At 36.1% G+C, this 14,385-nt stretch overlaps 2 protein-coding genes across 2 annotated transcripts; one reads left to right on the forward strand and one right to left on the reverse strand.

The window, feature by feature from the left end:
* Positions 1–633: 633 nt before the first annotated feature.
* On the forward strand, positions 634–2,497 carry LOC132050037 (transcription factor bHLH84-like). Its single transcript, XM_059441047.1, has 5 exons — positions 634–1,183; positions 1,321–1,524; positions 1,627–1,692; positions 1,785–1,850; positions 2,364–2,497. The coding sequence occupies exons 1-5, from the start codon at positions 674–676 to the stop codon at positions 2,454–2,456; spliced, it is 939 nt and encodes a 312-aa protein (XP_059297030.1). The 5' UTR covers positions 634–673; the 3' UTR covers positions 2,457–2,497.
* A 1,422-nt stretch (positions 2,498–3,919) lies between these two features.
* On the reverse strand, positions 3,920–9,592 carry LOC132048772 (cytosolic sulfotransferase 5-like). Its single transcript, XM_059439459.1, has 7 exons — positions 8,793–9,592; positions 8,634–8,692; positions 7,409–7,750; positions 7,018–7,314; positions 4,906–5,082; positions 4,230–4,248; positions 3,920–4,166 (listed from the first exon to the last, which is right to left on the reverse strand). The coding sequence occupies exons 1-7, from the start codon at positions 9,481–9,483 to the stop codon at positions 4,018–4,020; spliced, it is 1,734 nt and encodes a 577-aa protein (XP_059295442.1). The 5' UTR covers positions 9,484–9,592; the 3' UTR covers positions 3,920–4,017.
* Positions 9,593–14,385: the final 4,793 nt, after the last annotated feature.

Raw genomic sequence — 14,385 nt, forward strand, 5'->3', positions numbered from 1 at the left:
CTGAGCCAACTTGCGCACACTTCGACTATTTTACCGGATACCTGCAACCTCCCACAAGCATAGGTATTGGAGCTGAAAGATAAATTTCAATCTTTTTCCCTTTAAGAATGTCAAACTCACCACCACAATCCGTATATTTCTCAGGTGATGCCACTTCATTGATTTCATTTTATGTTGCCTTTTAATGTTTTGAAAAAGACCCCCACGTTCTCCAGGTATGGATTCTCAATCTCCTTTCCTAATTATAAAGTTTGGACAGTTGATAGTAACTGATACTACTTAATCCTTTTCTCAATGATTGGTATATATACTCTAGTCATTGTCAGAGTTTTCTAATTATAAATGTAGAGTTTTTATATGCCCTCTGGGGTTGCATTCATTTAGTCCTTAACTGGTTGAACTAAGTCTCTCTTAGTTGTACTTGGCCCATTTTGGAAAATATATTTATATTTCAAAGGATTGGGGCATATTCTGTTGATTAAAAATTATTAGTTGCTGAGTCCTAGACTATTAATATACCAACCAAAGTCAATCCTACATTTGTGTTAGTATAAATATGTGCTTCTATCTCCCATTATTTCCAAGCATCGACAAAATTGAGCTTCTCTATTATAATAAGTTAGTTAAATAGCAAAACTCATCATTTCCTTCAAGCTTTAATTGCAATAACAGTATGGAGCCTGTGGCATCGATGTCCGAAGGAGATTGGAGCTCCTTTAGTGGAATGTCTTTCACTGAGGAGGCTGATTTCATGGCACAGTTGCTTGGTAACTGTTCAATTCCGAACGAGCTACCAAGTAGTTCTAATTATGGAGTTTCCTCCAGTTTTTGGAATAGTCATGAATCAAATGACACTAACAATAGTATGTATAGTGGTGGTAATGGTTATCTTTTCCCACCTCCGAGTCATGAAACTTACTACCCAAGTGATTCTCGGCCTATCTTGATGAGAAACGATAGTTCAATAACAACAGAACATCTGATTGAAGCAGATCATGACTTCTTTAACCAAGATGTGAGCAATGATAGTATGGAGTTTGATGAAAACATGCCTGAAGTTGTCCTTGATGGAAAAGGCTTGCATCTAGGAAGAACAGATTATGAGCAATTTCCGGAAGATAAAATGAATAGTCCATCAGAAAGCTCTAAGAAAAGATCCCGGTTGCATGGTCCTGCTGGTCATGTGAGTGTTAATTATTCATGAACTTTGACACCTTTCAATCTGATTTAATAGTAGTTATAGTTGTTAAGTTTCTTTCATAATGGTAGATTTGATGATTCATGTTGTAGTTCCTGATCTCTCCTAATTCTCTGATGTAGATCCCAAAGAACAAGAGAAGCGCAAAGCTGGAAACGGACCTTAAGAAGTGCCAGACAGATGGAAAAAACAAGGCTGTGCTTCAGAGGCAGAACTCTATGATCAGTTGCTGCTCAGAAGATGAATCTAATGTTTCTCACGAGTTGACCCGAAAATCCAGAGCCAGCAGGGGTTCAGCAACTGATCCCCAGAGCTTGTATGCCAGGGTATGTAACTGCCTATTATATGATATTAGATTGGTCGGTTGCTTCGTATTTTCTCGATCTGCTAGTATACATATGTAAACGATTTTTTCTCTCTTCTAACAGAAAAGACGAGAGAGGATTAATGAGAGATTGAAGATCTTACAGAGTCTCATCCCTAACGGAACCAAGGTTCGTTTAGTCAGTCACTGAAACTGCATTAGTGATCATGTTATTATCTGCTGAGAGAATGTGAACCTAAATGGCAAAATATTTGATGACAGGTTGACATTAGCACCATGCTTGAAGAGGCAGTCCTGTATGTCAAATTTTTGCAACTCCAAATCAAGGTAAGGTTTATCTTCCCTTCACGAAGTGTTACAATGCATTAGGATTTAACAAGGCGAAAATACTGATCTAGCGTGAACATACACAAGCATATTCAAGTGGAGATAACAAAACAAAGAGAGAACAACAAGTATAACTTGAAAGTCTCATCATTTTTTGGACATGAGTGTTATTAAACAAAACAAAAAAATTAGTGAGGTGGAGGGAGGAAACCAATGTACTCCCAATATACAGATTTTGTACACTATTGCATATTTTATAACAGGCTATCGAAGGTCATTTACTTTGTTTATTTATGTTGCCGAATAAGTCTTACTAGAAACAGTTACTTGTTATAAACTTATAGCCTATAGGTCACTTTGACTTGATGCTCAATGCGCAACAATAAACTTGTTAATTAATGGCATAGTTAAGCTAGCTAATCAACTAAAGATATCAAAAGATAAAATTACTTCTCACTTTGGAATCAAGAGATGGATCTTAATGTCGTGCATTTTGTTTGGGCATCTGTGCAGCTCTTGAGCTCTGATGATCTATGGATGTATTCTCCCATTGCGTACAACGGAATGGACCTTGGGCTCGATCTGAGGATTGGCATTCCAAAATGACAACGTTGAAAAGCTCGAGACATGGCTGTGCTGGGTTTCTGTATTAGTAGATTGAGAGCATTATCATACAGGGTAACAGGGGATATATAAAATATTGCAATTTTGTAATTGTGTCCAATTAAACTTAATGACTGGTTATTATCTTATCCACAACAACTAATCATTCTGCTGATCAAATATTCAAATGTAATAAGTTTTCTTTCTGGCTGCCATCTCAACTTGATGAATGGTTTTATATTATATACGACTCAGAATTATGGAAGTTTACAAGAAAGCACTGTAATAATTGAGTTATAATGTGTTAATCTTTCAATGATAAGCTGATTGGTTCTATATTGTTTTTAAGAGTATTATGTTTTGCATCTATTAATACTGATCAACAAGCCAACAAGTTGCATTCAATTTAAATTGTGAAGGGTAGCCTTAGAGCAACGGTAGTCTCCGTTTGATTTATAAGTCATAAAACTGAAATAAGCAAATGTTTCCACTAATGCCAGGAGTTGGGGTTACTGCTCTACATCATACCCTTTAAGCGTCAGCCTTCCTGCAACACTCATTTAATAATTTAATGCTTTTAAGCATCGAATCAGCTCTTTAGTCTACGAGTTTAAATTATACGTTCATGTACGCTATTTGGAAAAAACTAGGGAAAAGCCAAGAATGTAGAGTAGATCCACAAGCCAGACTCTTTGATGCAGGTACTTATCTGGCAAGTATAACTGCGTATATTTAAGGGAAAATTCATAAAGAATATCCTCAAACTTGTATCAATTGTCAATTGCCCACTTACATTTTGCGGCGATCCTATCCCCCTTGAACTTTTGTAAAATGAAATTAACACACCTTTAAGATGCCAACCGGCACAGTGAGTGTATTTACTCTCTTAAAAAGCGTGACAGGTTTAAAAAGAAGTTCACAATTTTTATTTTTATTTTCATATTAAAGATATTTTTCTAATTTTTTATTGACTCATTATTTATTTTTGTCCTTTTCTTTGCTGATATTATTTAATTTTGTTGATTCATATATCCGCTAATTAAATTTAGAGATGAGTTTATTTAATCCTGAGAAAACATTCCATATTGCTTAAATAGCTTTTTAGGATAGTTCCTAGCACGACTCAAGCCATTTGAGTATTTACTCAAAAATATTATCATAGTAATATTTAATTTTCAGTGCATTATTTTCCTAAATTAATAATACTCCCTCCATCGCATTTTAAATGTCTTACTTTACTTTTTGGTTTGTCCCCAAAAAGAGTGCCTCTTTCTATATTTAGCAAGTTGACAATTCAAACATCCTACGTAAGTTGACAATTCAAACATCCAACATGAGAAGTTTATAACCACAAAATTCAAAAGTCATTTTAATACATTACACACATCTTTAATTTAATTAGCACCACAAGATTCAAAAGTTTTCTTACTTAAACTCGCCTACGTCAAATCCAAGAGATGAATCGGAATAATAGGGAGTAATATTTATTAGAAAGAATAACGGTTTTACCTCTATTACCAACATAAATAACTTGGAAACAATTACTGAATAAGAAGAGACCTCATTAAAAATCCAAGCCGGTGCCTTCAAATTTTTGGCATGTAATCTGATCAAGGCGTTGTTGCATCTCATCTGAAAGGGTGTTTTTGAAGTCCCCAACAAGACCATTGCGAAAATAAGCAATTTTGGGAATGCCAAGCCAAGGTTCCAGTTCTTATTCTTGTTAGTATAATTGCACTGTCGTTAGTGACGGAAGGTCTTCGATATTGAAGAGACTTTGCCCTCTCCGAGAAACCTAGGCGTCAATCCACGCCAAGCAATGAATTTTAAAAAAATTCAGAAGGTAGCTAGTTTCATTATGTCACAATAAAGATAGCAACTGTTACGAATTACATGATTTTATGCCTAATCTCGCATACTTCCATGCTCGGCGATTTTGGCATAAGTGATGCCGCCCAGATAATCTCGATAATTCCTTCACAGTTATTTGGGTATTACTTTTAATGGTATGATAATGACCGCAGATAATCTCAGAAGGAATTAATGCTACGCCGACCGTAGATACTTATATTAAGTCCGCCCATAAGGCATAAGTATAATAACCGTGATAATTTAAGAATTTTCACAAAGTTATGCGCTTCATAGTATATTTAATGGCAACTTTCTGAAAAAGGATCCGCATAAACTTTGAATGAATTATCAAAAAGCATGCCGGACCCGGACATATTTATTTAAGTCCGCCCATAGTATGGGTATGCCGGGTCCGGGGAGCACTTGGTAATTCCTTCACGTTGTATGCCGTCAGTATAGCGAATTTAAAATTGCCTTGCGAATTTTTTAAAATTTTGATCAGACGCGGGTTCAACCTCGAACCTATGGTTTATGCGGCGGCAAAATTAAAGATTTCAAATATGAGGGGCAAAATTTAAAGACCACCCCAAACGAAGGGCACTCCGCGCAAAAAAATATTCTTGTTAACCTGAAGATTTTTAAGCCTCTCCAAACTGCATCTCTCAACGACCTTATGAAGTTCCTGATCTTCATTATCATTAGCAAAAGGCCTACCAAGAAACTCAGCCAGCTTCTTCACTTGCCCTTTTAGATCTTTTTTCATCTCCTCATTGTTTACCTCGAATTCGGATAATCAATTAAATTTGTGAGTAGGTATGGGATACGTGGTTAAGCCTCAATCTATTCGATGGAAAATATATATATATATGTATGATACGAAGAAAGTAATAATAACCGAGATCCGCCCGTAGATTCGTATCTAATAACATATGAATATTGCTTGATCGATAGATTTAGGATAATGAACACAATGAATCCGGACCAAAATCCGATACTTCGAGGGAGAGATTTGTATATATTTGCTAATACAAAGTGTTCTTTTCCCCTTTGGAGCCGCTTCTTACACAAAGGAGTGGAATGCCCCATATTTATATTGTCGCCTCCATGGGCTTCGTATAACGTGAACTAATAAAATAATAATAACAAGGACAACTCGAACGGATTTAAGGATTAGACTGATCCCGCGTCCGACACACGTACGGTTGGTGGCTGACCATGGCAAAAGACGCCACCGACGCGTGGCTCACGGACCAACGGCTTCGACGACCAACGGCCACACGGACTAACGGCCACACGGACCAACGGCTACACCGACCAACGGCCCCGACCGTCTCGATAAAGGGCGGACCAGCCGGTGTCCTTGCCAAGCCTGTCCAAGCGCTCCTCCGCTTAGCTCGAATGTCTCGGCACTTTCCTCTCTTCCTTCCCTCGGTCCTCGTTTCATCGGTTTACGTTATATCCGGTTTTTACCGTATACAGATAGCTCTACACTTTCCGATCAGCATTTATTGGAAGAACGGATGCCAGATGAATCCGGGCCTTCACCTTATTCTTCCTCCTTTTACTTTCTTCATTTGACTTTATTCTCTTCATTTCGTCATCTCTAATCATTTTCCATCTCTAAGTTTCGTCGTTGTTTTTGCTAGAATTGTTGGTCCGTTTTAAGGACAAGTTCGACTCATGGTCATTTAGTTCATCGTTTCCGTAGGACTTACCTCGATGCTTTGTGAATTCAGTACGTCTCCAAATCACGGTGGGCATTTTTAGGGCCGGTATTTTTCGGACACCGACTCTCGACCTTGACTAAATTTAGATGCAACGGTCCCGTTTGGGAAGTTGGGAAATTTCGTCTTCCGATCATTGGCAGACCTCGTTGCCTAAGTCGACCCCGACCATAGTGCCCGGTATAGGGTGTGCGAATGAGATAGTCTGTCGAAATATGGCGGTTATCACACGGGGAAAGCCCATTTAATCGAAAGACACTCAAGATTTTTGTATTGCGAAATGTCCGTATACATGAGAATTTTCATTTCTTCCGTCTTTGCCGTAGCAAATACTAAGTGGGGGGACACGATTCGTTGGTGATCGTTTGGTCCTTACATCGAGGCTATGAGCCGGTGGCGGTCCTTAATTTTGCCGTGGCAATGTTGAACGGGACACGATTCATTATGATCGTTTTGTCCTTACATCTAACCTAATGCAGTAAGGGTCAGGTCTTGATTTGTCGAGTTCCTCCGTTTTCCATTAACCGGGGTAAACCTCGATGGCGGGTATAAGTCCCCTAGTGCTTATCCGAGCCGCAAGATGGAAGCGCTATCAAGCCCTCACTCGTAGGCCGTGACCCAGTTCCCAGCTTTGTCCTTATTTTGTTAAGTAACACGTTGTACTTGTTGCCTCATTAAAAACCTTGTCGGAAAACCCATTTTGGGACAAAACCGTACTAAGGAAAAGAGCGCACCCACGTGTTTTCGACCTAGATTCTAACTTTATCCGCAGTGCATGACTTCCTCTCCCTCGATGACTCCGACCTCCCGCTTCGTAATTCTCCTGGCCTCTCCTAGACCTTTGTTCATATTTACGCCCCCGGGGAAGCTCACTGTCATCCTCCACCCGAATCTTCGACGCGTACCGGTTATGGACATCTGCCCATGTCACAGCCTCGTATTCCATCAAGCTTTCCTTTAATTTGAACGAAGCCGCTCGAGCTCCGAACATTGAGCCCCCTTTGTGAAAGCTTGGTACCATTCCTCGGAACCGGGGGAAGCTCCATTCGTTCCCTTTGGAACCGGTTGACGAATTCACGTAGTAACTCATCGTCTCTTTGGGCAATACGAAAAATATCCGCCTTCCGAGCCTGCACCTTCTTGGCTCCGGCGTGTGCTTTTATGAAGGCATCGGCGAGCATTTCGAAAGAAGTGATTGAATGCTGGGCAGATGATCGTACCAAGTCAATGCTCCCTTGCCGTAGTTTCCGAACTTTTTCAAAGAACACCGATTCGATTTCATCCTTCTATATCATTGCCTTTTATAGCACAGTGTATGAGGTCACGTGCTCGCAAGTGGTCCGTTGTGCCGTCATATTTTTGGACGTCCAGATTTTAAACCTCTTCGGGATCAATTTGGGCCGCACTCGGAGGAAAAGGCCTTTGGATGTACTTCTTAGAATCCGGCCCTTTCAAAATAGGCGGAGCCCCCGGGATTTGATCCACCCGAGAGTTGTATGTTTCCACTCTTTTTTCAGTCGAGTCTACCCGCTTTGCTAACGTTTCGAGCATTCTCAGAACCTCGGTGGATGAGCTAGCCCCGGACCCATTACTTTCGGCCATCCGTGCCTCATCTCTTCTGGGTTCAACAACACTCTTTGTCTTCCCCGGGGTCGCTTTATCTCCTCCGTTTTGCAACCGGGCTATTGCGATTCCCTGTTCGGCAATTGCTGCTCTCTGTTCCTGCAACATTTCAAAAATTAAACGCAAGTCAATATTATCATTCGGGGTATCCGATTTTTTCCGGACTTGTGTCCCGGACAAAGTAATTGAATTGTTAGTATTTAAAGGGTCGGTGGGGTTTGGCAATCTCGTGGCCCGCCGCTTCTTCATTTTTCGCCACAATTTCGGTATTGTTGACATGACCAGATTGTTCGGCGTCGGCCATTTAGTCCGTTCTCGTAGAGACGGGGCAGGCGCTTTCGATTTTGATGAGTGTGATATAAGTAAAGATCGAAGGCCACTATTATCCTAGCCCCACGCGGGCGCCAAACCGTTTTTACCCCGAATTCGGATAATCAATTAAATTTGTGAGTGTGTATGGGATACGTGGTTAAGCCTCAATCTATTCGATGGAAAATATATATATAGGTATGATACGAAGAAAGTAATAATAATCGAGATCCGCTCGTAGATTCGTGTATCTAATAACATATGAATATTGCTTGATTGGATAGATTTAGGATATGAACACAATGAATCCGGACCAAAATCCGATATGAGGGAGAGATTTGTATATATTTGCTAATACAAAGTGTTCTTTTTCCCTCGGGAGCCAGCCTTACAAAGGAGGGGGATGCCCTTATATTTATATTGTCGCCTCCATGGCTTCGTACAACGTGAACTAATAAAATAATAATAACAAGGACAACTCTGAACGGATTTGGTGGGATTAGACTGACGGCGCCGTCTGACACACGCATGGTTGGTGGTTGACCATGGCAGGACGCTACTGACGCGTGGCTCACGGACCAACGGCCGTACGGACCAACGGCCACACGGACCAACGGCCACACGGACCAACGGCCGTACGGACCAACGGCTACACCGGACCAACGGCCCTGACCGTCTCGGCGATAAAGGTGGTGGACCAAATGGTGTCCTTGCTCAGCTCCGGTCCAAGCGCTCCTCCGGTTTAGCTCGAATGTCATCAGGCACTTTCCTCTCTTCCTTCCCTCGGTCCTCGTTTCATCGGTTTACGTTATATCCGGTTTTTACCGTATACACTCATACCTCAAGAATAATATCTTCTCAGGGTTCTTCAAACTTTCTTTCCAGTACTCCAAAACATGATCATGAAAGGGACCAAAGGGATGAATGCCTCTACAGAAATAGCCGAATGCTTCATCTATCGTCCTCCAGTTCTCGATAGTAGTATTGTTTATCGAATTCATGAAGTGCCATAACGACACGAAAACATCTTTAGGATCACGAGTGATGTAAACTAATTTGCAGCTGGAACTAGACGATTTGATAGTCTCTGGGAGCTTAGAATAAGGAAGGTGAGTCCTAAAGAGCTTAGGTGAATCCATTTCATCAACGTTAAAGACTTTGGAATTCAGGTTCTTTGGGCTAAATATTGAAAGTTCAATAGAAGGCATAAGTTGGTTAGGATGATTTGTCAGTAAAGGATCAATATTAATATCATCTACGGTACTTCTGTTATGGGCCATGATGAAGGGAATTAGAGCTTTGAGCCAAGTAGTACCTGTCTTCATGGATGAAGCAAGAATCACATCATCATCACGAACCAAGAAACCTGATTGACCTGCCATGGCTGCTTTTATGGAGTCATTTTTGTACCAGTAGCCTTCCCACATAGCAATACTAGTTTCCCACCATTTCTCTCTTGGGAGTCTACTTACAAATGTGCAAAATTCTTCTTCACTCATATTATCAGAATTGGAACCTTCCATTATATATCACAGTTTAGACCAAGATCTAGCTATATGGAGTATATGGATTTGTACAAGGCATAGGAGTGTATATATAAAATAAAGGCCGGCTAAAGGGCCAAGCTGCTGAAGCAAAGGCTTTAGGACACCACATTTTGGAGGCCCCATTTTTTTATTAGTGATACTAAAAGTTTTATGATTAAGTTCTTAAGAAAAATATTGAATATTATAAGATAAAATGATATATAAGCTCTTCAGACAGTGACGGATCCAGGATTTTGAATCAGGGTGTTCGAAAAAATAATTAAACCAAATTTTGCATTTGTTCAGGGTGTTCAAAAGTCAATATATATACATAAACACGAAAAATTTACCCTAAATATACACTGTAATTTTTTGCTCAGGACCTGAACACCCTGAGTCCTTACTACATCCGCCCCTGTCTTCAGAAAGGAAATAAAACTGTTTAGCAATGTAACAAGTAATCAATGTTAGACAATTTGTTACATTCTCACATGAATAATCTTCTTTCTCTGACTTACTTTCTCATTAGTTTTATTTTTCTTCTTCTTCTTACTAAGCTATCTATTGTCTCAAAAAAATGGTAGGATGACAAGTACCATCACCACAAAAAAAGTAGTATAAAAATACAAAATACAAAATCAGAAAATAAGTAAATAGTAAAAATACAAAATTGTAATTAAAAAAAAAAAAAAACGAAAACTGAAAACTGCACTATATATCGTCAAAAAAAAAAACAAAGCCAAGTGGCACTTTTTAGAGCACAGCTCCAAAAAATTTGAAGTTTAAAATATTTTTAAAAAAATCCGAAACAAATAATACATGTAAATTTGAAAATTGTGGAAAAAAAAAGATAGTATAATTTATATTGGCAAGTATGGCCTTTAGTTTTTAATTCTAAATCACTAAATAATTAATTTAAAATTTGAATTTCACAGGATTAGTAATTAACCTTACCCCTAAAAAATACCTAACCCCATAACCCACATATTTGGGGGGAAAAAACCACTATCTAAACTCCATCACCCACATCTTCTTAAAAATCTACTATTCCAAAAAAATTATTTGATCCAAACTATACGAGCATATTGCATTCTCACAAACCGTGAAAATTGGTATGAACAATTGTCAAATGGAACTGTGCACCATAGCAAGATTTGTTGGTTGGCCAACGTGTTCTTGAAGGCATATATCTATCAAAACAGACAAGTTTTCAATTGTTGATTTGTTTTCATATTTTTGTATGTTGATTTTTATAATTTCAAAAATAAAATTTTAGTTGGTTTATCAGGTATTTGTCGTAGTGGAGAAGAGATTTTTTTTTTCAAGATTCAAAATTCATGTTAAAGTAATTACTACATGCATGATAAGTTTGAGAATTTCATACTACACATAATAATATAATGAGAATTTATTAAAAATATCGATAGATGTTTTGACAGAATAATAAAAGAATTGTTTCATTGATACTTAGACTTTGGATGAATTGAAAATCATAATTTACAAAATAGTATGAATCGGATTGTAGAAGAGAATTTTTTTTTTTCAATAATCAAAATTCATGATAAAGTAATTACTACATGCATGATAAGTTTGTGAATTTCCTATATTGTAAAATTTAAAAGTTTGTATTTTGATAGAAAAAGAGAAGGAATTTGATCATTTCTTAGATTCTGTTGAATTGTATCGTATTCATTTTTTATTTTAAAGCAAACAGTTACCTTATAAAGTTTTTCTTTTTTTACTTTAATTTAAGTTTAACTCATTAGATTCAGTAATATATTAATTCACATAATATCTTGAATGATGGAGAATAGTGCTTATTACACATAATAATATAATGAGAATTAATTTAAAATATCGATAGATGTTTTGACAGAATAATAAAAGAATTGTTTCATTAATACTTAGATTTTGGACCAACTGAAAATCATAATTTACAAAATAATATGACATTATTTGGATTATGTTCAAAAAATAAATGAAAAAACAATTAAAATATCATAGAAAATAGAGATGGTGTGAGGTGTGGATCACGAGAGGGAATGGGGTAAGTGGGAGCAGTTGGTGGTTTCTTCTTTATCGTTTTTGGTTTGATAAACATTCAGACGAAAAACTGTGGGTAAATCTAATTGGATATGAGAAGGTTCTCCATTATGACAAAAAAGCTATGCCATCTTTCAAGATCATGAATTGAAAACTTCATACATAAAGTCAAGAAAACCAACAGATTAAAAATTAAAAATTAAAAATATTTCAAGCAACAAAATAAAGAAAAAATAATTATTTTAATTAGGTAATTTTAATAATTGAAATTAAAACTCAAATTTAAAGTTTAAAAATCTATCTATATATAATAGGAGAGTCAAAAGAATGGTAGGATGACAAGTGTCATCACCACAAAAAAAAAGTAGAATATAAAAAAAAATACAAAATCAGAAAATAAGTAAATAGTAAAAATACAAAATTGTAAATTCACAAAAAACTAAAATTGAAAACTGCCTAAAATTGAAAACTGCACTATATATTGTCAAAAAAAAAACAAAGCTGAGTGGCACTTGTTAGGACTAAGGGTGTTCATGGTCCGGTTTGACTCGGTTTTTGGTTAAAACCAAACCAAACCAAACCAATTAAGTTGGTTTTTTTTAATATTCAAACCAAACCAAACCATTATAGTATAAATTCTATCGGTTTCAGTATTTTCGGTTTTTGCGATTTTGTCGGATTTTAAGAATGTATTAATACAAAGAACCTTTGAACTAAATGGTAACTAAATACGGCTTTGACCGTGATCCATTCAAATCTAAGAATCTTCTTAATTAATTCATTAACTTTGTTTAGGTATAGGCCTATGGCTGTGGGTATAGGATTTGCAGAAACATAACATCTACTTTTTATGATTCTAGTTACCTCCCTACATATAGCCTTTTGATATAACGCAGCCCTCCGAAATTTTGTTATCTAGACTCATCGTGTTTATGAAGCATTGAGAAGAAAGCACAGAAGTTAAAACGGAAAATGATAAATAGAAAGACAAAGTCATCTACTAAATCTTTTTATATTCCAATTGCCATTTTCTTCCCTTTAATTTGTTATGGATAAAATGTTAGTTTATTAGTAGTAATTCATATGGCATGTAAAAGAGGGAACCGTAAAACTGGATAAGGGGAAATTTTTTATTTTACCTTTAGCAAATTTTTTATTTTTATTTTACCTTAAACTTAAATGGGCTACCCTTTTCTTTCCAATTATTGAATTTGTATTGGACTTGGAATCAGCAAATATATATATATATATATATATATATATATATATATATATATGTGTGTGTGTGTGTGTGTGTGTGTGTAAGTATCTATCGGTTTGGTTCGGTTTTTTTTTGCTTTAACACCAAACCAAACCAAGAATTATCGGTTTTTAAAAATTTGAAACCAAATCAAGTCAAACCAAGTCGGTTTTCGGTTTATTAAGTCGGTTTGACTCGGTTTACCGGTTCGGATCAGTTTTTCGGTCTCATTTGAACACCCCTAGTTAGGACAAAGCTCCAAAAAATTTGGAGTTTAAAATATTTCAAAAAAAAAAAATCCGAAACAAATAATACATATAAATTTGAAAATTGTGGGAAAAAAAGATAGTATAATTTATATTGGCAAGTACGGCCTTTTGTTTTTAATTCTAAATCACTAAATAATTAATTTAAAATTTTAATTTCACAGGATTAGTAACTAACCTTACCCCTAAAAAATACCTAACCCCATAGCCCACATATTTGGGAAAAAAACAAACTACTACCTAAACTCCATCACCCACATCTTCTTAAAAACCTACTATTCCAAAAAAAATTATTTGATCCAAACTATACGAGCATATTGCATTCTCACAAATAGTGACAATTGGTATGAACAATTGTCAAATGGAACTGTGCACCATAGTAAGATTTCTTGGTTGGCCAACGTGTTCTCGAAGGCATATATCTATCAAAGCAGGCAAGTTTTCAATTGCTGATTTGTTTTCGTATTGTAGTATGTTGATTTTTACAATTTCAAAAGTAAAATTTTTATCAGGTATTTGTCGGAGTGGAGAAGAGAATTTTTTTTTCAAGAATCAAAATTCATGTTAAAGTAATTACTACATGCATGATAAGTTTGAGAATTTCGTATTAAAATTTAAAAGTTTGTATTTTGATAGAAAAAGAGAGGAAATAGTGCTTATTAGACATAATAATATAATGAGAATTTATTTAAAATATCGATAGATGTTTTGACAGAATAATAAAAGAATTGTTTCATTGATACTTAGACTTTGGACGAATTGAAAATCATAATTTACAAAATAATATGAATCAGAGTGGAGATGAGAATTTTTTTTTCCAAGAATCAAAATTCATGATAAAGTAATTACTGCATGCATGATAAGTTTGTGAATTTCCTATATTGTAAAATATAAAAGTTTGTATTTCGATAGAAAAAGAGAAGGAATTTGATCATTTCTTAGATTCTGTTGAATTGTATTGAATCCATTTTCGATTTTAAAGCGAACAGTTACCTTATAAACTTTTTCTCTTTTGCTTTAATTTAAGTTTAACTCATTAGATTCAGTAATATATTAATTCACATAATATCTTGAATGATGGAGAATAGTGCTTATTACACATAATAATATAATGAGAATTTATTTAAAATATCCATAGATGTTTTGACAGAATAATAAAAGAATTGTTTCATTAATACTTAGAGTTTGGACGAATTGAAAATCATAATTTACAAAATAATATGACATTATTTGGATTATGTTCAAACAATAAATGAAAAATTAATTAAAATATCATAGAAAATAGAGATGGTGTGAGGGTGTGGAGCATGAGGAGGGAATGGGGTAAGTGGGAGTAGTTGGTGTTTTCTT

Source organism: Lycium ferocissimum, chromosome 3 (genome assembly GCF_029784015.1).
Source record: "Lycium ferocissimum isolate CSIRO_LF1 chromosome 3, AGI_CSIRO_Lferr_CH_V1, whole genome shotgun sequence".
Taxonomy (NCBI): Eukaryota; Viridiplantae; Streptophyta; class Magnoliopsida; order Solanales; family Solanaceae; genus Lycium; species Lycium ferocissimum.

What these genes read in the sequence shown, in the direction of transcription:
- LOC132050037 (XM_059441047.1), top strand. Translation starts at nt 674, where the DNA reads ATGGAGCCTGTGGCATCGATGTCCGAAGGAGATTGGAGCTCCTTTAGT. An exon ending in TGCATGGTCCTGCTGGTCAT is followed by an intron (nt 1,184 to 1,320) that starts GTGAGTGTTAAT and finishes TCTCTGATGTAG; the next exon opens with ATCCCAAAGAACAAGAGAAG. An exon ending in CCCAGAGCTTGTATGCCAGG is followed by an intron (nt 1,525 to 1,626) that starts GTATGTAACTGC and finishes CTCTTCTAACAG; the next exon opens with AAAAGACGAGAGAGGATTAA.
- LOC132048772 (XM_059439459.1), bottom strand. Translation starts at nt 9,483, where the DNA reads ATGGAAGGTTCCAATTCTGATAATATGAGTGAAGAAGAATTTTGCACA. An exon ending in ATTATTCTTGAGGTATGAGT is followed by an intron (nt 8,693 to 8,792) that starts GTATACGGTAAA and finishes AAACCGGAGGAG; the next exon opens with CGCTTGGACCGGAGCTGAGC. An exon ending in TTTCACAAAGGGGGCTCAAT is followed by an intron (nt 5,083 to 7,017) that starts GTTCGGAGCTCG and finishes TCCGAATTCGAG; the next exon opens with GTAAACAATGAGGAGATGAA.